The sequence below is a fragment of the Aphelocoma coerulescens genome, chromosome 12 (assembly GCF_041296385.1).
Source record: "Aphelocoma coerulescens isolate FSJ_1873_10779 chromosome 12, UR_Acoe_1.0, whole genome shotgun sequence".
In the NCBI taxonomy this organism is placed as follows: Eukaryota; Metazoa; Chordata; class Aves; order Passeriformes; family Corvidae; genus Aphelocoma; species Aphelocoma coerulescens.
Genome location: NC_091026.1, coordinates 2,876,552 through 2,903,999, shown reverse-complemented (window position 1 = coordinate 2,903,999; position 27,448 = coordinate 2,876,552). Strand labels below are relative to the sequence as shown.

The window sequence follows — 27,448 nt, the reverse complement described above, 5'->3', positions numbered from 1 at the left end:
AAGAACTTGTTTTTAAGGTTGTATTTGGACGAGGAAAGGCTGCTGATATCATGGATATCACACTTACATGGCTTGTACAAATATATTTAAAATTTCAGCTCAACTGACCGGAGTAAATCAGATTCAGGTGGGCACATGGGAGGGACATCCCTGCTACTGCACTTGTAAATTGTATTCCTACAGAAATGCAAAGGGTAGAGTTAAAGACTTCTGATCTCTCTATTTGGTGCTTGATAATTAATGGAGAGTTAATTCCGTGTTAGGGTTTGGAAATGGCGATGGTAACTTTGGAGCTAACGTGACACCACCCCAGGTACCAACTGCACAGCTGTGCCTTGCCTCAGAAAGGATTTTATTGGGTTTTTTTTCTCAATATGAAGGTTAAAATATAAAGTAAATCTTGCTTAGGTGACAACTGGATGATAAACACCTTATCTCCACGAACAGCAGATAAACAGCATCCACTTTATCTGTCATCAGATGGCCTCTTGCTGCTAATCCATCTGTCCCCACGCCTGACATTGCAAGGCTTTCAAAATGTTGGAAAATGTCCTTTAGGAGTTCTCTCTGCTGTGTTCCTTCAATGCTCCAGCTCACATATTCGGATATTTTGTAGAAAATATTTTGCGGAAAATATAGGTATTTTCAGAAATATTTTGTCAGTGGCCACAGGAACTGTGAATCAATCCTCTCCCCCTCCCCAAATTGATTCATGATCCACGTTAGAAAATAGCTTAAAGCCAGGTTCCGTGTGGTGTGACAGACTGCAGGATTGGGGAGCAGTGGGATTTGCAGTTATTATGGAAAACAGCTGCAAACTCTCCTTTCATGTGATTGTTAGGAGGGTGTTTTGTAAGAGAACTGCTCTTATCTTGCAGGGAATAATTTCTTGGGAGCTTGAGGTAAAAGTGAATAATTCTGCTAAAAATAGAGAGTAAATCTGACTTATATGTAAAGAATCAAAGAGATGAAGGCAGGAAAACATCTTATTTCTAATTAAATATTTGAATATTGTATTGAATTTCTTGTAGTTTAACACCAGAACATGCAGGAACATTTCTGTTTCAGTGCAAGACACACAGTAAAATATTTATAATTTCAGAATTTTAGTAAATGTCAGACATTTGGGATTTGGGACTTTGGTTTTTGTTTTTTTTTCCTCCTTGTCCCTTTTGACTGTTTCAAAGTGGCAACAACATCATGAAAATATTTAAACCAATATTTAAATTATTACTACTCCTCACATTATAAGGAGTAGCAGTACCTTAGGGGAAAGAAGTGAACCAACAAACCCTGAGCCAGGAGAAAACCATAAAGTTCAGAAAACTCTCTAGGTATGGAATATCTGACTTGGTTGGAATATCATGATATGCGTATGTGAAATCCCCATTGTTGATGCAAGGAGTGAGATGTTGAGCAGTTATAGGGAATATTTTGCCAAAATGAAATCTGCTCATTGAACAGACTCCTCACTGGAGTTTATGAATTTTCGAAGTGCTTTCTGTTGGAGAAAAAAAAAAAAAGAACACAAAAATTAGAAATATTAGTAAAAATGCTGTTTTATCAATTCTCTCAGTATTCATGGATGTCAGGATTTATTCTGATAGAGGTGATTGATCAGGTAATTCCAATAAAACAATGCTCCCATCCTGGCAGCCTTCAGCTTCCCTTCAATGACATTTCCATGTTTCCTGGGGAAGGCTCAGGATTTTCCTTTTCCCTGAGATGTTGTTGGAGCTGTCCCATGGATGCTGGGCAGGGAGCACCTGTGGCACATGGCTCGTGTGCATCCATGGAGTGATTCCACTTGGGAATACAACAGTGGAGGGGTCCTGCTGCCCTGTTCCAGGGATATTCTTGGGATATTCTGGGAGCTTTCTGGCACTCACATCTCACCCCATATACTAAAAAACCCAACGTGCATTAATTATTTAACACTGTTATCCAGCAACTGTCCCGTTTTCTCTGGAATGCCAGCCATGGACACCCATGGCTTTTCCATGTTCCCAGGTTAATTGAGACACCAGCTGAGTCACCAGCAGCTGCTGGATTTAGCAAGCACTGAGCTACTTGCTTGATATTTATATTTTGTGGGTGTGTTTTTTATTTTTCTTTGATAAATACACAGGAAGAGAACAAACAGAGTGATGCCCTTCTCCTGCAGAGATTCTCTGTTGATCCTGACACTCTTTCTGGCTTGATTTTAATGAGTCTGAACTGGCTCACACTTATTTGCCAAAAAACGCCTCCAGTCTGTTATTTCTGGGAGATGAACGTAAATCCCTTCCAAATATCTCCTATTTATTTGTCACCTGATTGGGAAAGATATTCCTGCATTGGAGATTTTGTACATGCATGCTTGCATTGGAAGTTTTGCTTTGCGGAGGGAAAATAAACCAAAAAATTGTGAAATGTGTACTTAAGCTCTGCAAAACTGATGGAAAATATCTGCTTCCTCTGCCCACTCCGTCTGCCAACACTCTTTCTCCCTCACAGCAATAAAAAAATATGAACAATATTTTAACTGTAATTACTGTACACAGTATTAAATCAGATACCACCCACCAGCTGTCCAGAAAATGACAGGAGAGGAAAACAGAATGATTCCTCCAGTTAGATGTGAGCTGGATGTGTGTTTGCAACTGGGACTGTCCTCCCCTGACCTTGTTTAATGGGACTGGCCCTTCATGGCAATAACCCTTTTTCGCTGCTTGCACTGTAATTCCTTTTTCTCCTTCCTGGTTCATCCACTGGAATATTTCCAGATATCCATCTAAATCTGCCCTGTCCTATGCACGGGGCTCACCACAGCTCCAGTGGGTACCAAAGGCATTTCCGATTGACACATGGGATCTAGGCAGGATTATTAATGTGGAAACTGGGGAGATCAGGGGTCATTTGCTTAAGGAACAGATTTAAGCTGATCGCACATTCCCCTCTAGAAATCTATTTCATATCACTGAAAGGCTTCAGGTCTAAATGATTTTTCCAGGGTTCACAATTTGTGGGGAAAATATTCCTGGTTAGAGGTGAGGAGTTGGGAAGATAAAGCTCTGTCCCTGGGTTCTGCCCTTGATTTTGTGATCTGTATTGGCAGAGTCCTTCTGCAAACAGCACGTCCTGTAGACACACTCTGAGGGTGGAGGGATTTTCTTGGGAATTCTGGGAAAAGTGCTGCTCTGGTCCTCACGGAGGTGTTGGTTTAGGGAGGCATTTTGGAAAACAGGAACTCCACAAACTGCCTTTAATAAATATGAGCAAACAGGGTGTGAAATTATTCCCAGACTGGGAGAACCATTATCGCTGGTGTGGTGTAGGGGTTTAGGGTTTTCAGTGCAGATCCAGAGCCTTCCTGGCCCCAGGAAATCCCTCAAAGCCCAAGATTTGCCACAGTGGCTCGGATTTATGTTGTCACATAAATGCCCTCAGCAGTGTACCCTACTTGTGGCTACAGAGGAAATGAAAATATATAGAAATACATAAAATTAGCAGTGTAATGTTGGAGATGGTGTCTCCTTTTCTTAACATTTTCTGCACTAATGGATGAGATGAATCCACTCGAATTGGCATTGAGTTCCACAACACATTTCTATCCGTGCTGGAGGTTGTGATCAGCAAGGTGCATCAGATACAGACGGTCAGATCCATTTTGATACCTTTTCTTAAATAGCTGTGGGTTTTTGTAATATTTTTTAATAATTGTGCATTGTCATCTTCTGAGTAAGGCAGTTCTCTTTCCTGTAGCTCTGTGAAGGGCTTCTGTCTTCATGATGAATCCTGGGCTGCTCTTAGACTCTTGTCGGTAAAAATGAAATTTAGAGAAGTGGTGCTGTGCTGAAGAACAACATCCAGCCCGTTCTGGATGCGTGGAACACATTGCTCATTCTTCCACATCAAATAATATTGCTATTTTTCTCTTGAAGAAATAATGCTTTCATAATAATAATAATAATGCAAAATAATGCAAAAATGCGGTAAGACTGAATTAATTGGTTAGTGATATTTACTTAGAAATTATCATTAATTAGGATGTAGTTTAAGGAAACAGAATTTTTTGCCCATCTGAAATTGAGCTGTAGATGTGGAACTTTTCTATAGGCTTCATTCACCCAAGTAACTGTATTAAAAGAGTTTTATTTAATTATTAGGAATCAATCTTTTCTTTTAATTCCATACATCTTTCTTGTTTTTTTTCCCAATAATCTGTGTATGATGCCAAGCCAGAATAGAGTCCCTACCTTAATCTCAGAGCCCCTGTTACACCCTGAATTCTCTCTCCCTGATACATTTCCTGTGCAGCAGAAGTTTGTCTCATGCAGAAAAAGGCTTAACTAAAGTCAGGCTTCATTTTTATGATTTTGAAATTCCTGTGTTTAGGAATTCCACCTGTTGATAAGCGTGAATTAAGTAGTGCTAAATCACAATAACTTTTAAAATAATCTTGTTGAAAGGGAGGTTTGGATCAGAAGTTCAGTCATTTCCTGTATTCTCCATTCCTATTTACACATGTTGAGTCGTTATGTTCAGCTTGTTAAAGGTCAAAAAAGCTGCAGAGCACTCATTCAAGCCAGGAGAAAATTTAGGGAACTGATCTAAAAGATGGGTTTTGTGCTTCTTGAGACAAGATTTGCCTTGCCTGTGGTGCAACCCCAACTCCACAACAGTCAACTAACGGCAAAACACATCTGATTCCTCTTTCTGCTTCAGGAATTTCTTAGCCTGAAATTTTTCTGGATGGGAACCCCTGAATTGTGTTTTAGCTCTGATCCAGGAGCTCTCTGTGCCCTTGCCTTGCTCTTGCAGGTGCCAGAAGCCATCCGGAAGTGCCAGCGAGCCGGGATCACCGTGCGCATGGTCACCGGGGACAACATCAACACTGCGCGTGCCATCGCCATCAAGTGTGGCATCATCCACCCAGGAGAAGACTTCCTGTGCCTCGAAGGGAAGGAGTTCAACAGGAGGATCCGAAACGAGAAGGGAGAGGTAAATAGAACCCGGTGAAAGCACTGGAATATTCTCCTGCGCTGGTGCGTGCCTCGGATCGGTAAAGACTGCTTGGAAAAAGCCCTGCTTTTTTCTCCCACTAAATTTTTTGCAATTCAAAACAGCAGTGAAATTGCAGTCTTTACTCCTCCAGGATCAGTTTAGTGCTGGCCTAATTCTGCAGCTTTTAGAACCACTGCACTGCTCCACAAGAAATCAAAACTAAGCCCATCAAAGCAGGTTTGTGGTAAGGAGGAGAAGGAACTCAACAGCAATTTTGCTCCTAAAAATGCAATCTATATTGAGAACCAGCTCCTCTCATTTCTTTAATTTATTCCACTTTATCTAATGTACTCACATCAATGATTTGCCAAAAAAAAAATCTATCCTTTGGAAGATTTTTAACTCCTCATCTAAGATGGAGCTCACACACAGCTCTAATGAAGTAAAATCTATGCTGGCTCTTTGAGTCCATCATAAATGAGTGGACACAGTTGTTTGCTCCTTGCATTGATAGATGGAATCCTGGGAATGTCAATAAATGGAACAGATTTGGCTCTGTTCCTGTTGCTACACAAGAAAATCTTGCCATTATTGGTGCTAAATGAAGGATTTGGGTTCTCATGCAGAGTAGAACAACAAACCTGTAAACAGGTTTGATCAGCTTTGAGAAACTCCACTATCCTATATCTGGAGTGATGATTCTGGGTGGAATTATCCATAAAGAAGATAAGAAAGGCTGGTTAGATACTGTGGAAAAACTTACCTGATTTAGCCAGCTAGTGAACCCTGCTAGTAATGGCCTTGTCTTCACTTGCAGCATCGATGGCTGCTGGAATTTCCCTGTGCTTTTGGACAAAAGCTGCATGTCTGAGTAGTGAGGGGAATTGTCTGACACAAAGACATAAATTTTGCTCATCACAGGCCAGTGGTTTTACCTTTTGGGTTCTTTTTTTGTGTTCCCCCCCTGCAGATCGAGCAGGAGCGGATTGACAAAATCTGGCCAAAGCTCCGGGTGCTCGCTCGTTCTTCCCCCACAGACAAACACACTCTGGTGAAAGGTGGGTGCAAACTGCCTTTGTGGGGGTGGAAATCAATGCCAAAGGTGTTGAAGCATCATCTGCCTTGATTTCACTGTTACAAATCCACCTGAGTTGTCATTTATAGCTGCGCATCTCTACACCACACAAGGAAGTTTTCTTGCACTCATGTTTTGTGTTCGACCTCAGCCTTGAGATGGAAAAGAATAGGAAACTCCTTGGCAGGAATAAGAGAAATACCAATAAGATGTCTGGCAAGTGGATGTAGGCAATGACATATTTGCCTTGTGGCTTTTAATTGGAATGAGGCTCGAGATGGGAAGGGAGAATATGCATTTGGTGGGCAGAAAGAAAATATTGTTGAGAAACATAACATATAAACAAGAGAGGTCACAGATTTTGTTGTCTTTGCCTTACAGCCCTTTATGATGAAAACAAGAGCAGTCTCATTAAGAGTGAATCCAGTCACTCCAGTGCATCTGTTCTCCCACGATTATTTTAAAGAGTATTCCAAGAGAAGAAAACCTTTTCCTGTCACAATAGCAGTTATTGGTGTGGTGGAACTGGGAGCTGCCCAGTGGAGATGGGGATTTTCAGCCAGTTCCGTTTTTCCTGTAGGCTCATCTAATTTTACGATTTGCATTGGCTTCCTTTAGATTTCTGTGTTTTTAGGGTCTGTCCTGCAGGAGCTGCACCCTACAAACAACATCCTCTCACCCTACTGTCTGCAGATGGAATGCTTCCATAAAAGGGGGATTGGTTTGCAGTTTCCTTTTTCTTTTGATGACATCTTATTCTGTTGAATTTGAGGCTCACACTTAGAGGCTGATGGAATCAGGCAGTTTCTGAGCAGGAATAGCCTCATTTTTGGCCGTGCTCAAGTGGAAGCCCCATAAGCAGATGGTTGTCTCCTGGCTTCCTGATGAAGAAAGAACTGGAATATTTTACTAAGGCCCTAGAAAGTCTGGAGAGCCCCTTTTAGCAATTGGAGCAGCTGAAGTTCAGGCTAAGATCCAGCTGATCAGTTACATGTTTTCAGCTGGTTGACTACTGCAATAATAATCTGCATTTAGGTGGGAAGTCCTTTAGGTTCCGTTGCTGTGATTCCATACATGACCGATTCCAAAGGCTTTTGAGCACCATGCAATTTTTAAAAATGCCTAAATGACTTGAGAGCAGAAGTTCCATTGTGAATTTGAAGATTGGATCATTTGGGTCCTTTGGGCTTGAGGCCAGGTGGAAACACAGATCATTCCAGGGAACTCTGGCATGGTGCTGGATGGGGCAGCTGGACACATAATATATCATCCCCACCCCACTGTTTCCCATAAGTGTCTAATAATGTACACAATTTATTATTATGGTAGTGAGCTGTGTAATTTATAAATAATATACAAATCTGGGGGACGTGTGCTCCAAAATAGTTTTCCAGCAGGGGTTTGTTCAGGACTGGAAAAGTTTAGAGGGCATTTTTATCTCCATGGGTCAGTGTTAGACCTGCACAAGGTCAGCTGAAGTCTCCTCCCCTCCCCAGTGCATCTCAAATCCTGTTACATCTCTCAGAACAGCCCTTGTACAGCCCCACAGCTGATTTGTTTCAGAAACACAACAATTTGTGTTGCATTAAGTGGATTAACCACGTCCCTCGGGAGTGCTCGTCTGAATCAGTCAGGATTTTCCCTCAAGAGGAGAAGGAAACCTTTGCCAGGGAAATTGAAATCAATAGAGAGCTGGAGAAAAAGGGAACAACAAATTGGTGGTGGTTTGTAGCACACGCACTTTGACAGCCCAAAAGATATTTACTCCTGCTGGATGCCACGTGCAAGCAACACAATTAATGTTTTAAAGATGTGGCAAGGTCAAGAGAGCAATTAAGTATCTTAACAAAGTTCAAGGACAAGGCTGTGGAAATCATGATGGAATTTTTTGGCTGGTAATACTCCAAGGGCCATTAAAAGTTACAAGAAACTATTTAAATGTTCACGAGTTTTGGGCCTCTTGTTAAAATGTTATGTTTTTCTCAGACACTTGAGGGATTGAGAGGATTTTATCCCCTTTGATGTATTCTATCTGCTCTAGGCTAAAAACACACATCAGAAAATAAACTTTTTTTATATTTAATTTTTAATGACATACAGCTGCTGGAGGGAATATTTTTTTCTCCTTAACATAGCCCAATCCCACCCAGCAGAAGGATCATTTTTATTTTTCACTTTTGTTTTTACTACTGCTCAGGGACCAGAGAAAGGCATGGTTCAGCATTTCAGCCTGGGCAGACACTTGCTTTCAAATATTTATGGCTTTGAAGTAGAGGTAGATTGAAAAAACACCCATCAGAACATTTTATCATCACAAACTGCTTTAGTACAAAAATCTCAGTCCCACTGAAATAAAATTTGGGCTGGATTTTAAGACACCTGTTGGTATAATTTCTTATTTTTTTCTCTATTTCAAAATATCCCAAGTAAAACGTATCATTTATACTGATGTGAGGTTACAGTGCTATTGCTGAAATAATTCAAAATTATCAGTTTATCTCTTAAAAACACTGTGGGAAGCAACTGTTTAGCACTGATGGGAATTATCATCAGAAGGTATAGAAAAGATCAAAGAAATACTTTACCAATTAAAGAAGCTGTGCCTTCCAATATATTTAAATTAGAGTGGAATTTTTTTGGTGTGATATTAAAAACAACTGTTCTCATGTAGGCCTAATTTGTTATCAAGCAGAAAGGGAACTTTAAAGCAGAAAAGATTTTTTAATAATTACCGTTAATTACTGAAATATTTCAGCTATTATTGCATGGGATGGTAGTATGTTCATAACCTCATAAATGTGGAAAGCCATGAGACTGGGTAGAATAATAAAAATACAGAAAATTGAATTAATTGATATCCTGAACTTTGGGGAGGACTATTCACTTAATTCCCAGTGCTGTCTGTAATGTCATACAGAACATTTTTATATTAACCTTTGAATCTCTATCCAGGCACATACCCAAGCATGTAACTGAAATAAATTTGAGCTTTCTTCAGACAGGCTTTGCAAATTCTTGTCACGTTAACAGGGAGCTTCCAAAAGTTTGGAAGTATTAAAAACTAGCCTGAAGTATTAAAAATAGCCTGAAGAGGATGTGTGTTATGAAAATACGTGGCTGTGCTATGTTTAGCTTGTCAAAGAAAAACGAATCTGGGTGAGCCTGTGGGAGGATCAGCTTTCCTGCCCCTCTAACACCTGAACGGGGCTGCAGCTCTGAAGTGCTCAGCTGGAGCTGAGTTTTTCCTGCCTGCTTTAAGCAGTCGAGACAGAAAGAAATCTCCAAACCAGGAATTTTTTTTCTCCCAGGCGTTTCTTACTGCTGCAGCTCTAAGGGTGACAATGCCAGTGAGGGTTGTTTAAATGGAGCAGCATTTGTCCTGTGACAAAGGGAGAACCTGGGGCTGGGTCTGAGCTGAGCCATGGGTGCAGAAGAGACGTCGCTGGTTAATATTCCCTAAGTTATTATCCTGAGTGGATTTGATTTAGTGCTTGTTTAGTGTTAGATGGGAGGCAGGTGGGAGATGGAGGATGTATTTCAGTTTTGTACCTTGTATTTTGTACTTTTTAGAGCAAGCTTATGCACTTAGAGCCCCTCTTGACAGCTCTGCATGGTTGTTTTAAATGTGATCTTTGCTCGCATCTGACACAGGCTGCTTGCTCTGAGAAACTTGTGTCTTATGCAAGCTGCAGGACAAATTCCTGCCCAAATTTCTTTCCCAAATTCCTTGCCACATCAGTGGGATCCGTGTGTGGAACACACTGTGGTGTTCTGCTCTAGGTGTGCTCCTGGGACTGTTGAATGAAATTCTTTCTGACAGAAGGAAGTCATGGCCAAACAGCTCCAGATGAGGGAAGAAGCCAATGAAAGGGCAAAGGCTGTTTTGGCAGGAAGCTTTGAGAGTTGAAGAATTCCCCATGAAAACCTGTTTTTATTGAAATTCTGCATGTAAACCTTCAACTGGAGTAAAGCTGTATAGTTTGAAGAAATTTCCTGGTTGTTAGACATGACTAATTAATGTTAAAGCTTCTTTTGAGCCACTTGGACTGAGTGCAATGGCCAGGGAGTGTTCTCTTTACTGCCAGCCTGTCGGCTCATGCCCTCAGTCCCATTTTTCCCTGATCACACCAGAGGTTGATCCCCACAGCTCAGGAGAGAGAGAGGAGAGCCCTTCCTGGGCATCCTTCTTCTCTTCGGTCTCCTCACACTGTGAATTTTGTCTAGGCACACTTCTCAATGCTGAAGAAAATCCTTGAGGTGAAACCTGATCCCAGTCATTAACAGAATATTAAAAACAAGCCCTAAGTGTGTTTAGAAGGAGGCACATGCTGGAAAGAAGGCAAACATTCAGCAATGTGAGGAAGCAGGGAGGAGGAACAGATTCAAAAGAGCAGGCAGAAGTCAGGGAGTGTCAGTAGAGCTGTGACAAATCCTCTGAATCCCAAACAGTCGCTGCTGCTCCATTTTAGAAATTTGTCTGATGTGGGGACGGGAGTTTCGCCAAGCCCTTCTCTCTTCCCGGGGTAGCACTGACATCCATCCCCACGATTCCCTGTCCTTCCAGAGGCACTCGCAGTGGGCACTGCAGGGGAGGTCTGGGGCTCAGATGCTGATGATACCTGAGGCCTTTTTGTGTCTAGTGTTCCATGGCTGCTGTTTATGCAGGTCTGTGCTCGGGGCGGTGCTGGGCTCATCCTGGCTGCATAGTTTGTGTTTTTTGGGATGAAAGTGTCTCCTGAACCTTGTGAATGACTGCTAAACCTTGTGAATGACTTGGCAGCACACAGGAATTGGCTGATGGAGGGCAGTTGGTGGCACAGTCATCAACACAGTCACTATTTATATCCATTTATCTCTGTTAGGAGATCATTTGTTTGAGCCTCTTCAACTTGATTTGGGTTGTGCTCCCACTTGGAACCCAGTTGTGAAAGGATTCTATCGACCTCTTTGGAGCAGTTAATACCTTAATGAGCCACAGATTTTAATGACTTTTTTTCAGAAGCTTAAACTATTAATTTAACATCAAAGGATGTGTTAATAACAAGAAGGGAAGACCAAGTAAATGCTTTTAACAGTAGTGACAGATGATGTTCCTGCTTATTTAGTAATACCAAAGGCAAATCACCTCAACAAACTGGAAGCTCTAATTGTAAGATCTTATCAGAGTAATGTGCCATTCATCTGAGATCCCACTGCCAGTGGAAAGTGAATAGGGCTTTTTTCTCATTTTCATAAGTCTGAAAAGTACAGGGCAGTAACTGCTTGCACAGGGCACTGCAATCTTCTGGTGCCTGATAAGCCTGAACCTTGCCAAGAGGCAGCTATTGCTCTGTAATCTGCAATTTCCTATTTCTGCTTGCCTATCTGATAGGGGAGGGATTTTTTTCCGAGCAGAGTGAAAGCTTTTCATACTGGGTAGGTTTGGATAATTGTTTTTGCAGGTTATGACTTTGTGCAAAATGTGTTAGCAAAAGGAATTCTGTCGTTTTGCTCCCGTAAGTTATCAATATGGAAAGGTGTTCTTGTATCCTACACAACAATCCTGTGTTCTGGACTCATGCTCAAATGGGCCCTGACATGGAAACAGAAACATGAGTGGGGAAGGATCTGCATCCTATTAAAAACCTGGGCTGCTTCTGTAGCCTCAGAAAAATTCTTCATTCTTTTCCTGGCTTTCCCTATCTGCATAAGTGGAAAATAATTCCATGCAGCCTTGTTGTGTGAAACTTGATTCACCACATGAGAAGTGCTTTTGGTTTTTTCCTCTCAAATGATCTCAAAATGAAAGTAGAAATTATTTTATTATAGCTATTTATTAAAATGCTTGGTTCCAGAATTTAAAGAATTCTTTTATATCTCCTTAATCATTGTTTGGCAGAGTTGAACATGGCTGCTCCACCTAAACAAAATTCATCAATAACTTTTGTTATCTTGGGTTAAGGAAGACTCTTAGTAAAGCTGATATTACAGCTGGGTCCCAGTTTAAGAGAGCCCTAAGCATGACCTTAAGTTTTTGGCAAATCCTTTCCACTATGTTTGATCAGTGCTGGGCTGTGACACAAAACTTTAAATAGCAGGAATCTGCCAAAAGAACATCATGAGCTGCTCTCATTCCCTTTGAAGCCTGTGCAGGTTTTGTTGATGTGTTGATGATGCAGGATCAGAACTTTCCATGTAAATTCTCATGGTGATATTTAGTAGTGGATGGTGGTGATGCTGCAGCTTTCATCATTATTTTCCTTTAAGAGCTGCCTTTTTAATCTCTGTAAAACTGTGTAGTGTTATCCAATCTATTTCATACAGACTCTGCTCTTTTACAGGGACGTTTTATCTTGCTAATTATTGCCCATAAATGTCTGTAAACCCACCCATGTATACATTTTTTGCAGGTATTATTGACAGCACACAGGTGGAACAGAGGCAGGTGGTAGCTGTGACTGGGGATGGAACCAACGATGGACCAGCACTTAAAAAAGCTGACGTTGGCTTTGCAATGGTATAATCTTGATGTTTGTGGCATTATGAATTTGCTGTGAGGAGTTTTCCATTCATTAAATGTGAAGTTGCTTAGTTATTACTTGTCAGTGAAGGAATATATTGGAGGGAGCGAGTTATGTTGCATCAGAATCCTTTAATTCACTTGGATTCACTGGCATGGCTTGTTTTGATACTTTTTCAGGATTTTGCCTAATTAATTATTGGCTTTATGCAGAATCCTGGGCACATACAGAAAAATGAACTTTTTCTTCCCAACACTGGAGCTCTCTTTTGCTGTGGTAAAATCCCCCACTAGTTACAAAGGTGTCTTTCATGTGTATTCTGACCATGTATTAAGACACATAATTCTCATTTTTGTTGCCAATTCTGTTCATGTATATCAATAAAACGTCATCAGTGACAAAAGTAACTCACATGATCAGCAATCTTTAAGCTGACAACTTAAAATACTCCGAGCCATCACCACATGAATTCCTCTGCTCTCTGTAAATTCCATTTCTGCAGCCTAATTCACTTCAAACCCAGGCCAAATTAGCGAAATTCCATAAAAAGCAGAATACGCTCAGCAGCCACTGTGGGCTTTGAGTATGAAGATTTCGGCTGTCTAGCAGGGAATCTCATTCCCAATCCCTTTCCCCAAAGGGCATCGCTGGCACGGACGTGGCCAAGGAGGCCTCGGACATCATCCTGACGGACGACAACTTCAGCAGCATCGTCAAGGCCGTCATGTGGGGCCGCAACGTCTACGACAGCATCTCCAAGTTCCTGCAGTTCCAGCTCACCGTCAACATCGTGGCCGTCATCGTGGCCTTCACGGGCGCCTGCATCACCCAGGTGAGCAATTCCTGCTGGGATCCTGCCAGGACCCACCGGGATCTGCCGGGATCCGGTCACTCCCGCTGGATGGGGCCTTGCGTTTGATTCCTGCTTGGCAGGCGGCAAGGAAACTTTTGGAAATTCTCCTGAGCATTCCAAGGTTCAGGCTGCTGAGGGTTAACGAGCTGCTGGCGTCAGGCTGGATGAATCCAGCTTTTTCCCAAAGGAACTTGATTTTAGGAGCTGCTTGTTTTTGCCTCCCTCAGTGTTGCCATCCCTGAGCCTGTGATGGTCAGACAGAAAACACCGTGGATGGGGAGAAGGAGCAGGTTATGTGAATTTGCCTTTTACTCTTAGAATATACTCACTAATAATATATATTTTTAGTAATCCCAATCTTTTTGACTGATAAAATGATTTTGTTGCTTTCAGGCAGTTCTTTTTAATTCCAGATGCAGATGACAAACCAATTAAATGACACATAGAGTTGGACTTAGACCTCTCTTTTTTCCACTCCATTAATCCCTCGTTGCAATCCTGGTGCATGTGTAACATGTCCAGGTCATTTGCAAGAAGCATGCCTCAAAGCAAACCATGTTTTTTTTTTCAAATCATAATTTTTGGGCAATAAAATTTTTTTTTTTCCCCTAGAGAGTAAACAGGATATATGTAGTACAGCATAAAGTTTTTGTCTTTAATAAGAAAATAACAAAAAGTGTTTTTTAGTGCTGTCTGTCACTCCCTAAAATAATGTATATTTTAGATGTTGCAGACAGCTGCTGTCACAAAATGCCTCCCTGGATTGGGATGCACTGTGGGAAAGCTGATGCTTCCCTCATGGTGCATCACCCAGATGCCCATACCTGTTTCAGCAGGTACATTTCAGCCCAGGCACACCTGAGCAAAGCAATGAATAAGTCATCAGCTCTGCTCCAGGCTAAACTTACATTGGAATCATGGAATTGATCCTTGCAACCAGAAACCCAGGTACCTTAACAAACCCACGAGGTCAAACTTCTCCTACGACCTGGCTGACATTCCGAGGCCTTGGAGGTCCCTCCTTGTCACCACTGAGCCTGTGCTGAGGGACAAAATCTGTGGTGTTGCAGCAAAGTTGGATAAATTGACCTTTGGAAATGTCTTCAAGCATATTGAGAAAATGTCCAGCTGTGAAGTGATTGTTGCTGGTAACACAAGAACAAGGACTAAAACTCCGGGAGGTTTTTACAAGTGGTACAAAAGCACCCAGAGCAAGGTGCGGACAGCAGGGTGGTGGCAGCACCATCGCTGCAGCTGAGGCCAGTGCTTCCTTTAAGACCCTGTTTTACTGACATTTTGTCACTGATATCAACTTTTATTTAAGGTGAAATCTTCTGGTCAATACCTGGAATTTCTTCAGTTGTTCTGTGAAAGCACAAAGGGAAACTCATTTTATTTGTTAACCAAAGAATTTTCCGTTCCTGAAGAGGTTAAACAGTGCTGGATCAGTGCAAGGACTATTTTAAATCACGTCGAAGTGCATGTGAAGTGCATAACCAGTGCAAATATGTTTCCTTTTTTTATTCTGAAGTTTTTTTCATCCTTTGAATCATTCCTTTGGATTCTAGGATTTGGATCAGGCCCAGTGCATTTCTCTTGCCCCAGAGGTCTGTGAGACCATCCCTGGTCCTGTTGTCCCTGCTCACAGGTTTTAGTGGACACCTGCTGGAACTCCTGTGTTGCTTTGCAAGCAGATTCTTGTGCAATTCCTGAATTTGGCAGTAAAGATACAACCCCAAACGAGAAGTGTGGAAGGAGCTGAAGTGGGAATGGAAGCAGAAAGGCAGCAGCTCTGTCCTTTTGCCACTGTTTACACCCAGCCTGACTGTGGCTAATCTCGAGCTGCTCCCGGTTCTGTCTCATTCAAGAAGGATTTTGCCTCACAAATGCACGTTATTATGTTAGGCTTTGACTCCAGCCAGCCAAAGGGCATTCTGTTTGGCTCAAAAGCTTTGCTAAAAATTGCACTTGGGAACATGCTGTACCCTCTGGTTGCTATGAAAATAGCTCCAGCACAAAATGCAGGACTCTACCAAAAAAAAATTTGCCCACAACAGGCTAGGTGCACACATGTACATCCACATCTGCAGAACTGTGCACAGGCCTGACTGAAAGATTTTGACTAAAATGTTTTAGTCCTTACCAAACAAACAGAGCTAAAGTCTACAGTTCCTAAAAGGCAGCACAAAATGAACACAAAGAAAGTCCACACTGGACTGAATTTTCCTTTGATTTGGGTGGTCGGTTTGGCTTTCTCTGACACACACAATATAATTTCAATCCATCATTAGTATTAATATTCAGGCTATTCTTTTGATGACATTTCAATATAGAATGAGAAAAATTGTAGGTAATAACACTTCCTCTGTTCTTCCTCATGCCACTTCTCAAATAATCTGTTCTGCAGTTTGGAACCAGCTTGAAACACTGGGATGCTTCAGGATGAAGCTGCCTTTCTGCTCATCTACTCTTTTTGATTTATGCTTAAAGGAAGTAAAAAGATAATAAAATCTTTGCTTGGACTAATATTTTTTAACACTTGGCTTGTGCTTTGTAACTTAATGGGCTTAACTTTATTCAGCCTTGATCCTGCAATTGCTCTGGTGTACATGTAAATATGAGGCTGTGGTCATCTTTCTGCAGGACTTTAAGTGAAACCACAGCAATTCTGTATAAAAATTAATTAATGACTGTGTGAGAACTGGTGGGAGTGAAGCCAGCCCACCAAGGGGCACCCAGAGAATGCATTGCCCACACAGGAGATGATTTGTTTGTTCCAGAGCACCTTAGGAGGGCTGTGGAGAGGCTTAAGAGAAACATTAGGCAGAACCTGGGACCATTAGTGGTCATTTTAACAGTCTGCTGCTTTTTTCCTCGAATAGATTAATAAAGTGGGGGTCCTTGCCAATTCCACTTCAGGGAACTGCTGTCTAGTTTAATTCTGCTCATTTTAAGCAAACATCATTTCATTTTTTATCTGCTTCAAGATAGATGCTGCTTCAAGAAGGTGCTGCTGTTAGAGGGTATCTACCACATCTACTAATTCTGTTTTGTCCTGGTCTTCTTATGTGTACAAAGTGTCTGTGACCCTCTGCACTGCTCCAGTGTCAGATAAAGCCTATAAAGGACAAGCAGTGGGCTGTCAAAGCAGTTATTATGCACAGGACCAATGCAAATGGTTGTTTCTCTTGTCTGCCCTGGCTCTCAGCACGAAGTCGTGTTAAGGTGACAGCAATCATATTCTAAGCAGCATAAGAATTACAGATCCAGTGTCACCTGCTGACAAGCTTAGTGCAGCTGCTGCCAGAGCTGCCCCTCCGAGGGATCTCTTACATGGGGCCCTGTTTCAGTTTACAGCAGCTCAATCTATAAGCCACAAGATCTGAATTTTCAGCGAATAATGAACTTCTGTGTTGTGAGTCTGTAATTATGTAAGGCTCTCTGAGATCTGGGTCATCCAGGAAAACAGAGCTTGAAGAAGTCTCTGGTGAGAAGCTGACTCAGGAGCCCTCAGTCTGGGGTGCAGGGCTGTTTTAGCTCTGTGTCTGTGTGTGCACAGACCCCAGAGGAGTTCACACCTCTGCTTACTCCCAGAGAGGTTTGTGTGGCTCAGTGCAGCTGAGCTGGGCTCATTCACCTTATTTTTAATTAATCCAATTCAGTTCCCTCTTGCTGCCTTCCCTGAGGTGCCCAGTGCATACTTTTAGTGTGATCAGGGTGTGGTGGTCTTGATCAGTTCCTGTGGAATTGTCCTTCCTCTTCTGCAGCCACTGCCTCCACTGAAACCCATCGTTTGTTTTTCCAGTGGATTTAGGAGTTAGAAACTTTCATATTCTGACTTCATTCTCTGAGTAACAGTTTTGCAGAGCCCCTGATTGATTCAGTGAGGGTGGTTCTTTGGAGCTCTGCCTACGATTCCTGTGAGTTTTGTGCCTGCAGTGAGTCACTGCTCCACATCTCTGGGTGCCCTATGCAGCTCTGTATGGGCTCATCCTTCTTCCTGTCCCCAGCAAACCCACAGCACCCAGAGGATATCAGCTCATTATGTTTGGAGCTGTTCAAAGTGATCTGGGTATGGACAAAATGAAGATTTTAAAATGCAGCTCAGTCAAATGGAAACAGTTCTTTGCTGGAGCCATAAAGCAAGCGGGTTTCTCTCTGTGCTGGATTCAGTCTGTGGCTCCCAGTGTTGAGGCAATTGTAACTCTTCAGAAAGGTTCCACTGAAGAAAGGGAAGACAAAGGCTGTGTTTTAACATTTTAACATTTTACATTCACATTATTATTCTTGCACTTTGAGAGAGACTCAATGTTTTAGCAGACATTAGGAACTGAAAACAGTGACTCCATAGGACACGATGTTTGGAAAATTAAATGTTAATTAAAAGGCACTGTAGCAATGAGCTGCTGCATGAATCACTGATTGTTTTTACAGATCTTGTTCAAAAAAATGGGGATGATCTATACTTACATGTATAAGGCAGTAATTTATGTGGTTATAATGTTTTACTGCAGAACTGTACTTGGCAAATTCCAAAATAATAGCACTGGCAAACTTGAAAAAGCTGTAATATAAAATCAAAGTCCGTACTGTTTAGCTTTATTTTGGCAAGGCTTAGAGGCACGGAAATGGAATTGAGGATGCCACTTCCATACAATTAGCAGACAGTGTGATCTAGCAGCACAGTGAGGGCTGACATTTTTTTTGCATTAATGTGTGGAAAGGTAAACTCCCAGAAATGCTCATTTTTGTGAATCCCTGCATGTGTTCTGTGGCAAATGGGAGTAAAGAGGTAAGGGTGGAAATACCTTTTTGTTCCCTTGCAGCTTGTCATCTAAATCAAAAGTAACAAGCTCTAAAATTTGTGAGGCTCTGCATGTCACAAAAGATTTGTAGTTTATTTCCAGCCGTTGGCGATTTGTACTTTTAAGTGTTTCCAAGATGAAGTGTAACATCACTTGATTTAAGGGACATTTTCCTTTTACCTCTAGGCCAAGGCTAACCTATTCCAAGGTCAAGTGGAAAGGAATTTGATGAATAAGTGGTGATTTTGGGTGGTTCACATCCCCAAAGTTTTCAGAGGGGGAATTAAGAATTATTGGCTGGTCAGTTAGTGGCTAAAACACAGTGAAAAGAAGGTTGATTTGCATCCCACTTGCACAAGTGACTCAAATCCACAGTGGAAGCCTAAGCTCCTTAGCTGATATGTGTTTTTCTCAGTTTCCACCAACTAATCAGAAATCAGATAGAGTTGCAGTGGAAATTTCATTCCACTGCCTGCCCAGACTAATGTGTATTTAATGTTTTGGCTTCAGCCTCGAATGAGCTCTCACACTTGACTGAGCAGTGTAGCACTGCCAATAATAGATAATTATTAGGAGCACCACAGCCACCCAAGGTGATTGGCAGTGTGAAATGGTGAGAACATGCTGTTGCCAAAACTGATGGCTGCCAATTACAGTTGTGTGATTTAGAGACTGAAATAATCTGCCTTCCCCTTCTGCTGGGAATATGGCAGGCCCTGATAGACACCTGAATCTCTGACTCTGTCTGTGAAATGCAACAGGGAAATTCGGTTTCATTGATGGAGAATTCAGTGCGTGAAGTAGAAATTGAATTATTGTAACAGATCAAAGCAGAGAATGTTTCTCAAACTTATTAATGGGACAGGCAAAAACATGACAAGGAAAATTCTTCAGCAGAAAAGAGGTTTTCCTTTTTCCCTGTGTCCCATAGAGGGTCTGTGAGCCCCAGCCACGAACTGCTTTTACTGCAGGTACTCTCTTTTTTAGAGCCATTAATATTAATAAAAATAAGTGAGTCTCGATTTAGGATGAAGTTTGTCCTGATCACTTTCAGTTTTTTGACCACCTCTAGGGACAAAGACATTTCCTGTTTCTGCAGCTGCATTTCAAATGAGTGAGCTGAGCTCTCCAGATAAGCCCTGTTAATGCAACCCATAACCAAGAGGTCAAGAATCTATTAATGCTAATTGTCCTTCTGGCCATGAGGAACCCAACCTGTCAGACTTAGAAACAGGAGGTTGCTTTTCTCCATCCCTTTGAATAAGCCAGAAGATTTTTTTGTTTTGGTTTTTTTTTTTTTTTTAATAATAAATGAAATGCATCAAAATCTGTGTAAATGTGTTAAGAATGTGTTTTTAAGGGGAAATATTATTTTATCTCAGGGGAAAGTTGGAATCTAAACCAGATGCACGAGAGATCAAAGCATTTACCCTTGTTTTCTGTAAGTCCTTGGGATACTGAACACATGTTGGCCCTTGTTCTTTTATGGTATTTCATTAAAAATGAACATTTAACCCTTTGAAGAAAAGAGCAGAGTTCTCAGGGAGTTTTGCTGGCTTTGCTTTGGTTCGTATCCTGTCCTCTACAATTTTTTCCTTTGCTGCTGCAGCACCATGATAATGAAATACATAAAAATAGTGCTCCCTCTTCCATCTCTCACACTGCAGAGTAACTCAGTTTCATGGTGAGATTTGTCATGTTGATGCCTTATTACTTTGGTGATTCCTTTTTCCCTCATAAAAATGGTCTGTTTGGAACAGGAAGCAGACCTTGCTAGTGCTGCCTGTTTTACTCAGAGTCTAAAGGCACAGGAGGTTGTTACAAAAAAAATCCCTGTTTTTTTTTTCTCCCCTGGCTTCTCGAAGCATCTCTCTCCCCTTACAGCTGCCCCCATGAGTTACACATCAAAACTTTGTAAGAGTTGTCCAGAGTTCTCCTGAGATCTGTGTTAGTTTGCTTTATTTAGTTAATTTTGGGGGTTTTAAACATGACCTAAAGTCCTCTGTATTTTGACCACAGACTTTATGGGATTGTGTGAGGAAAGAGCTCCTTCTAGTGACTGGAGAGCTGCTTCAGAAACTGCAGCCTGCATCAAATACCAATATTTGGGGTTTTTCATTCCATTTCCATAGTTCCAAATCTGCTTTCCTTTTACTAGTAAAATAATAGATTGTGTTGCTTTTGCACATTTGATATAGTTTAATAAATTTCAGAGTACTTTTAAATCAAAATATCAGATTCTTTTTTTATTATGTCACTACTGTTAAAGGTCTTATTTGAGTATAATGTGTCAAGATGTCTCTGTAATTGTTCCATAAATCTTTAATAACTTCAAGCTGTCTCTGAAAAAAAATTTAAAAAGATAGGTAGGTTTTAGTGAAAAGGAAATGTTACTTTTTAAATTGTTCTGATAGACTTTTTCTCCCAAGAAAGAAATTTGGATTATTTGGTTATCTAAATTCAGCTGAAAATTCAAGCATGAAGGCAACAATAGACTTTTTCTCCCAAGAAAGAAATTTGGATTATTTGGTTATCTAAATTCAGCTGAAAATTCAAGCATGAAGGCAACGGAGAGCGTTGCAATAGGTGTTATAAAGGGTTACTGTTCAGCTTCATGTGAATTTTGTGGTTGCAAATGGCCCTGATTTAAATGACTGCAGGGAGATCATTTCTCCTCGCTCACATCGTTGTGCTCCTGGTCCTGCAGAAGGAGTGGAAGGAGGGTCCCAGTAGCTCAACCCCACGGGAGAAACGAACCCCCAGCGAGGCTTTTCCAGGGAAATACAAAACTCCCCCATTTTCCCCCCCAGGACTCCCCTCTGAAAGCTGTGCAGATGCTGTGGGTCAACCTGATCATGGACACGTTTGCCTCGCTGGCGCTGGCCACGGAGCCGCCGACCGAGGCGCTGCTGCTGCGCAAGCCCTACGGCCGCAACAAGCCCCTCATCTCCCGCACCATGATGAAGAACATCCTGGGCCACGCCGTCTACCAGCTCACCCTCATCTTCACCCTGCTCTTTGTCGGTGAGAAGCTCGGCCAGGCTCGCTGCTCAGCTCCCAAGCAGCTGGGTTGTGCAGCCAAAGCGTCGAGAATGCGCTTTAAATGTAACAAATTAATGCACGTTTGTTGTGTGCCTTCGTTATCCAGCTGGTTAATGGGATGGGAAACACAGCAGGGGTCGTGTTGGTGTCACCTGCCGTATATTGTTACCTTGGGAATGGCCCCACTGAGCTTTTTTCCCCTCACAAAACACAGGTTTGAGCTTAGGCAAAAGTTTATATCGAAACACAGCGCAGAAGGTTATGTTGTAATGGGAGTATCCACCCTGATGCTTCTACACTGAAATTTCATTGTAGACCTGTCATCGTGAGCAGGGATGTAAAAACAGATTTTAAAAACCCCACAAAACGAACCACAATAAAAATCAAGATCCATTTTGCCAAGAGCTGGAGAGAAGAGAGCTAAGTGTTGTCCACAGTCCAGAAATAATGCTGATCTAAAGTAGTATGGAAAGCAAGTAATCAGTATTAAGTGATACAAATAACACTCTGCTTTGACATTTAATTTCAGGAATGGATATTAAAAGGGGGCAAAAAGTCTAATTTATTGGATTACTGGATTCTTCTTCAGGCCTTGCTGGCAACGGATGCTTTTTATAGGTTGTATTTTGGAGAGGAGAGGGAAGGAGAAGAAATGTTTCTTGCTGCAGGGAATAGTAGGAGCTAATAATAGATTCTGTTGCTCCACAATAATGACTGAACCCTCTCAGAGGACTGATGATTTTTTCAGTTGGGCATTGTCTTCTTGTCACTTTGTAGTCGCTGTTAAATCACATGTGTTGTCTTCCAGATTTTTTTTTTTTCCTCCATATACAGACTTCAAGATAAGCTGCAAATGTAAATTTATGATTTTCAGGAGGTTTTTGAGCTCCACTGTGAAAGTCTTGTCCACTTTATGGCAGTCTGGCAGCTTATTTGGGATGCTCAGAGGAGGTTCACAGAGGAGTTACTTAAACCAAAAGAACAGCCAGGTTTCTGAGGAGAGGTGGTCTCTAAAACTGTTAGATTTACAGGGAATTTTGAGAATGTCTGCATTAGGAAATTGGAATTTCAGATTCTCTAAAACAGGTGAAGAAAGTCTTGGTAATTCACGTGATAAGACACGTGGAACAAGAATTTCTGTGAACTTCACGGGGAGGTTATAAGGACTTCTTGATGAGTTTTATGGTTTAAAATACTTTATACTGAGCCAGATGAAAAGTAAACCAGGCTTTCCCCCCTATTCTGCTTACTCCTGTGTGTCTCTGGAAAACTCCTGTATACTTTGAAGGACACAGCCCAGACAATCTTCTGATAAACCTTGGAAACAGTCTTTTCCTTTCTGAGGTCCATGAGGCTCAGCTTTGCAGTAACATAATATTCTAAACTCAGTGCTCCTATAGTTAAATTTCAAATTATTGAGAATTATTGAGAATTATTTCTATTTTGATCAAATAATACTTCCTTTCTTTTGTAGTAGGTTTCTGCAGACCAGTACATCAAGTTTTTATCTTCTTTTTTTTTTTTTTTTTTTAGAAATACACTGGACTCGAACATACACTAAATGTCTTTGAGACATCAGGCACATCAGAAATCCAGAATTCACTGTTTGCTCCTGTTAGGCTGTGGTATATATACATAAAAAAAATCTCAACCTTACCTTTTCAAAACTCACCACATTTTTAGTTACTCATCATGAGTTGCATCTTGCTTTTTTATTGGTCAGATCTATGAGTGAAAGCCAAATTATCAAAACAAACAGCAGTGCCTGCCGCTGATCAACCCCAAATCTATTTAAAACCATGAGTGTCTGTGGTTTTTATCACTGATACCCTTCAGTGCTTGGCAGAAGTTACTGGGTTGGTAAATGGGTAAAACCTGCTGAACAGGAGGGGTGGCTTCCAACCACTGGAGATCATTGCAAACCCACTGGGAATGACCTTAAGGGTTTGTTACACCTGAAAGAATTGGGTGCTTAGAATAATTCCTATGGAGTAGATAAAACAACCTTGCAACCTTGTGGGGGTATAGAGTTGTTAGACAGGAGTCAGCATTCACAAAGCTTCTTGCTCAGAAATTTGAGAGGTGTTTTGCTCACTGGTGCAAGAAATGTTTTTACCTAGAAAGGTGGTAAAGCAGAGCAGGCTAAGGAAAACGGGGGAATAGAAATTGGTTTGATTCATTCTAGTGGGAACTTTTGTTTTTGTCTTACACCTAGGTGAGAAAATGTTTAAGATTGACAGTGGGAGGAACGCCCCGCTTCACTCTCCTCCTTCTGAGCACTACACCATCATCTTCAACACCTTTGTCATGATGCAGCTCTTCAACGAGATCAACGCCCGCAAAATCCACGGCGAGAGGAACGTCTTTGACGGCATCTTCAGAAATCCCATTTTTTGCACTATTGTCCTGGGGACATTCGCTATTCAGGTAGCTTGCTTTGGGCAAGAAGTAGTAACTACCCACCAGAAATCTACCTGAAGTTGTTTGGGCTTTTTTTTTGCTGCGTGTTTTCTTTTTCTTTAATTTTAAATCTAGGTGCTGCAGGAGGCCCATTTAATAGTAAACCACCTGGTTGCATGTATTTTCTCAACCAATGCAAGCGTTAATAATGGAAAATGTTATGTAGCCGTACTAATACAACATCAATTTCCATCCTTAAAAATGGCTTAATTCTTAATTTAATCTTAGCATGTACAATAATAGCAGCCATCATTGATATTGTAGCTGGTTTTTAAAGAAGAAATTATTTAAAGTATATCAACAAAGCATTTTACAATTATTCATTACTCCATGAAAAGACAAATCTGCCTTCAGACAGCTGATGCTGAACTGTTCTTCTGTTCAATGCCACTGCCCAATGCTGCTCGGTATTCCCAGCAATAATGCTCCTGGATTGTGATTCCTCATGTTCCTCTCCTGAGTTTGCTGTCCCACTCACAAGTGAACATGATCACTAATACACATTTTTGCCAGTTTCTTCTTCTGTAAGAATTCCTCCTTCTGCTCCTGCATCCATCCTGTACCTGATATTATTTGAAATTATCATTTATAAATCTGTTTCTATCTTGACATCATTGCTCAGCTCTGCAGTGGCAGCTCAGTATTGGGAGCTTTCTCCTGGCAGCAGCAAGGAGGAGGAAAGAGCAATTTGGACCTGGGCTACAGTGGTTTGAAAAGGGAAACTCCTCAATAAACTGAATATTGGAGGAAGTGCAGCAGTGATAGGAGTACAACTTCACAGTGATGGTCTTTGACAAATAATTCAAAATCATGGGTCTAAAACTTGGACAATTTCAATCTCTGGCTTGTGATTTCAGGTTTTGCAGCAGCAATATTAACAAGAAATATCAATAATATTTCCTTTTCAGTCAGCAAAACCTTCTCAGCCTAACAACCTCCTCAGACTCTGTGTGGTGTTATCCTGCTGAAGGTGTGGGGTTTTCCCACCCCGTTTCTCCAGCAGGACCAGACTTTTGTGGACCATCTATCTCTCTATGATGGCACATCTATAAATACACAATAAAATATTTATCAGAGGGAAAAATCCCTCTTGCAGTGGGCATTCCAAAATAAACCACATCACGGTCAATAAATCCCCAGCTGAGAATTCTCAGGAGCTGGGAGAGCATGTGGGGACTGCCCTGTTCTCTTTCCTCCTGGCCATTCATACCTGACCATTGTTAAATATGAGGCTGAAGAAGTTTATTCTGAGCTGTTGTGGCTTTTTCTGACCTTTAATTGGGGATGCAGAAGTTTGTGGAGTTTAGTGGGGTTTTTTGGGGACCAAAATTCTGCAGCTTCTTTCATTTGGTTGTTTGGTTGTTTTTGTTTTGTTGCCTTTTCCTCCTGAAAAATTGACCCCTTTTCCTCTGTGCTTCTCTTTGTAGATAGTAATTGTCCAGTTTGGAGGAAAACCCTTCAGCTGTTCTCCCCTGCAGCTCGACCAGTGGATGTGGTGTGTATTTATTGGATTAGGAGAACTGGTGTGGGGTCAGGTAAGCATTCAGGAACCTGCACATCCTAAGGTGTGACACTGTTGATATTCCTGTTATTGCCTTGCTCTCTCTCAGTGTCAAGTGCAGACCTCACTGAAAGCCAGGGTGCTCTCTGAGAGCTTCGGGGAGAGATATATTAGTAAGGATAATTTATCCCTCTGTTCCTTTGGGGATTTTTGTTGATTTTCACACCTTTCCTTTCTAGCAGGGTGTGCTGTCACCAGGGCCATCTTCAGTTAGGCTTTTTGGTGAGAGATGTTTGAGCCACAACTTAAATCTTTTAGTCACGGAAAAAAAAAAAATGCAGCAAAAGCAATTCTGTTCCTTCCCTGGAAGAGAATTCCTTCCATAGGATGTGGCAAAGTTTTGGAGCTGAAATGAAGTTCCAGTTCTAGGTCAACCAACTCATTCCCTTGCTGGAGCTGTCATAGGAAAAGTTCCAGCGTGTTTAAAATACTCTTGCAGTGTTTCTCCATCCACCTAATTCTGTGTGTGAACAATGGAAGTGCAAAAAAAAAGAGATTATTTTTCTTTTAATAGCTGTAGAAAAGTGCAGTTAAATTAGTGTGTCCTTTTAAATTTCTGCTATATCCTCTGTCATCATTGGCTAATATATAATTGTATATGGATGAAGAAATAAATGTCAATGAGATGATATCAAATAAATTGGGATCCATTCTCTGGAAGTAATATATAGGCACAATCAGTATTGTTAACATCCTACATTATTCTTTTATGTGCAAACACAGATTACAAAGTTAATAATAATAATATTAATATTTTTTCACCTCTGAATGCATTAATAGGGTAATTAAGTTGTTGCCACCGGGTGCAGTAAAGAAAAAAGTGAAGTTACATTTTGTTCTCTCAGATGTAACGAGATTTGTAGATCCAGAGTTTGCCTCTATGAAGAGTCAAGAAATGGCCAGCTGCAGTTGGAAACTGCTGTGGTTCTGCTGGAAGTGCAGGGAATAAATGCTTGCTTTCAAATCTGATTATTTGTTCTCTTCTGGAAAAAAAATGCACTTTTTGGACAGTTTGGCCTCATTTTTCCTTAGAGAAGCTCAGACTCAGAACAGCTTTTAATGCATATCTGGCTGAAACCCACCACTATTAGAGGGTTCTACTATAATTATTACCTGAGGTTGGGATTTGACTTAAGGCCTTGCAGGAGGAAGATCTAAAATCAGTTTGATAATCTCAGAAAGGAAGGATTTTAAATTTTTTTTCCCAACTGTTTGAAAAATACCATATTTTGGAGAAGAGGGAAGTAAAGCAGGGAGAGGGAGAAGAATCCAATCTGCTTCATTCAGCTGTGAAAAATTTCCCACGGCCTTTGATCAATTTTTTGGCTTCTAAATTTTGTTATCCGTGGCTATTACATAATCTCTGAGAACTAATACTAATATCAGCATTTTTTTTTTCAATTTAGTTGCCCCAGGCTTATTGTGAGACCCTAGACATTAAATTAAAACTGGTGTTGGAACACCGCCACAATTTTATCACTGAAAAGAAAGCAAATATAGAGGGGGGAAAAAAAATCCATCTTGTGGTCAGTATGTAGTGACCAGAAAAGAAAAACAGAAGCTAAAACCAAATAATTATGTCCATATTTCCATGATTTGCAGTCTGTGGCAAGGCCTTTCTTCATGGAGCTCTTCAGTGAGAGAGAATTCCTTTCCTTTATGATGCTTCTCTTCCTTCTCAGACTTTTCTCTGCTGCTGTGACTCATTCTAATTCAGCACAAAACAAATTTGTTCTTCTTATTTTTAATCCACCTCCTGATCCCACTGTTCTTGTGAACCACTAAAAGCAATCAAAATTTCCAAGTTTCAGTGTCAAAGCAGGCACTTCTAAAAGGAATTTAAGGAGCAGTTTCTAGGAAGTAATTTGAGATGCTTTGAGGGACAGGTTTCTAACAGCTCCCATCCCTTCTGACAACCAAGGCTTTCTAAAGTATTTCATGTCCCATTCCCAGAATTACTGATCACTTTTTAAAGCTGTGTTCATTTTTCTGGGAATAATATTTAGTTCTTTAATCTGCTTCCAGTCTGTTGAGTCTGTGCCCTGACCAGTGTGGGTGCTGGCAGATACAGAAAATGAATGAATAATGAAAAAAGCCATGTAAACACCTTAAGGAAAGAATTAGAGCAGAGCCTTATCAGCTTGGCCAAGGTGGTGCAGGAGAGGA

At 41.1% G+C, this 27,448-nt stretch overlaps 1 protein-coding gene across 9 annotated transcripts in view; it reads left to right on the top strand.

Annotated features, from left to right (window-relative positions):
- ATP2B2 (ATPase plasma membrane Ca2+ transporting 2) overlaps positions 1-27,448 on the top strand; it is a 361,326-nt gene that overhangs the window by 312,577 nt on the left and 21,301 nt on the right. For all 9 annotated transcript variants that reach the window (XM_069027411.1, XM_069027409.1, XM_069027407.1 and 6 more), the window contains 7 exons: positions 4,804-4,983; positions 5,957-6,044; positions 12,451-12,557; positions 13,202-13,393; positions 21,030-21,243; positions 23,477-23,688; positions 25,149-25,256. In XM_069027411.1, coding sequence (XP_068883512.1) covers positions 4,804-4,983; positions 5,957-6,044; positions 12,451-12,557; positions 13,202-13,393; positions 21,030-21,243; positions 23,477-23,688; positions 25,149-25,256 — 1,101 coding nt within the window. The remainder of the gene's footprint in view (positions 1-4,803; positions 4,984-5,956; positions 6,045-12,450; positions 12,558-13,201; positions 13,394-21,029; positions 21,244-23,476; positions 23,689-25,148; positions 25,257-27,448) is intronic.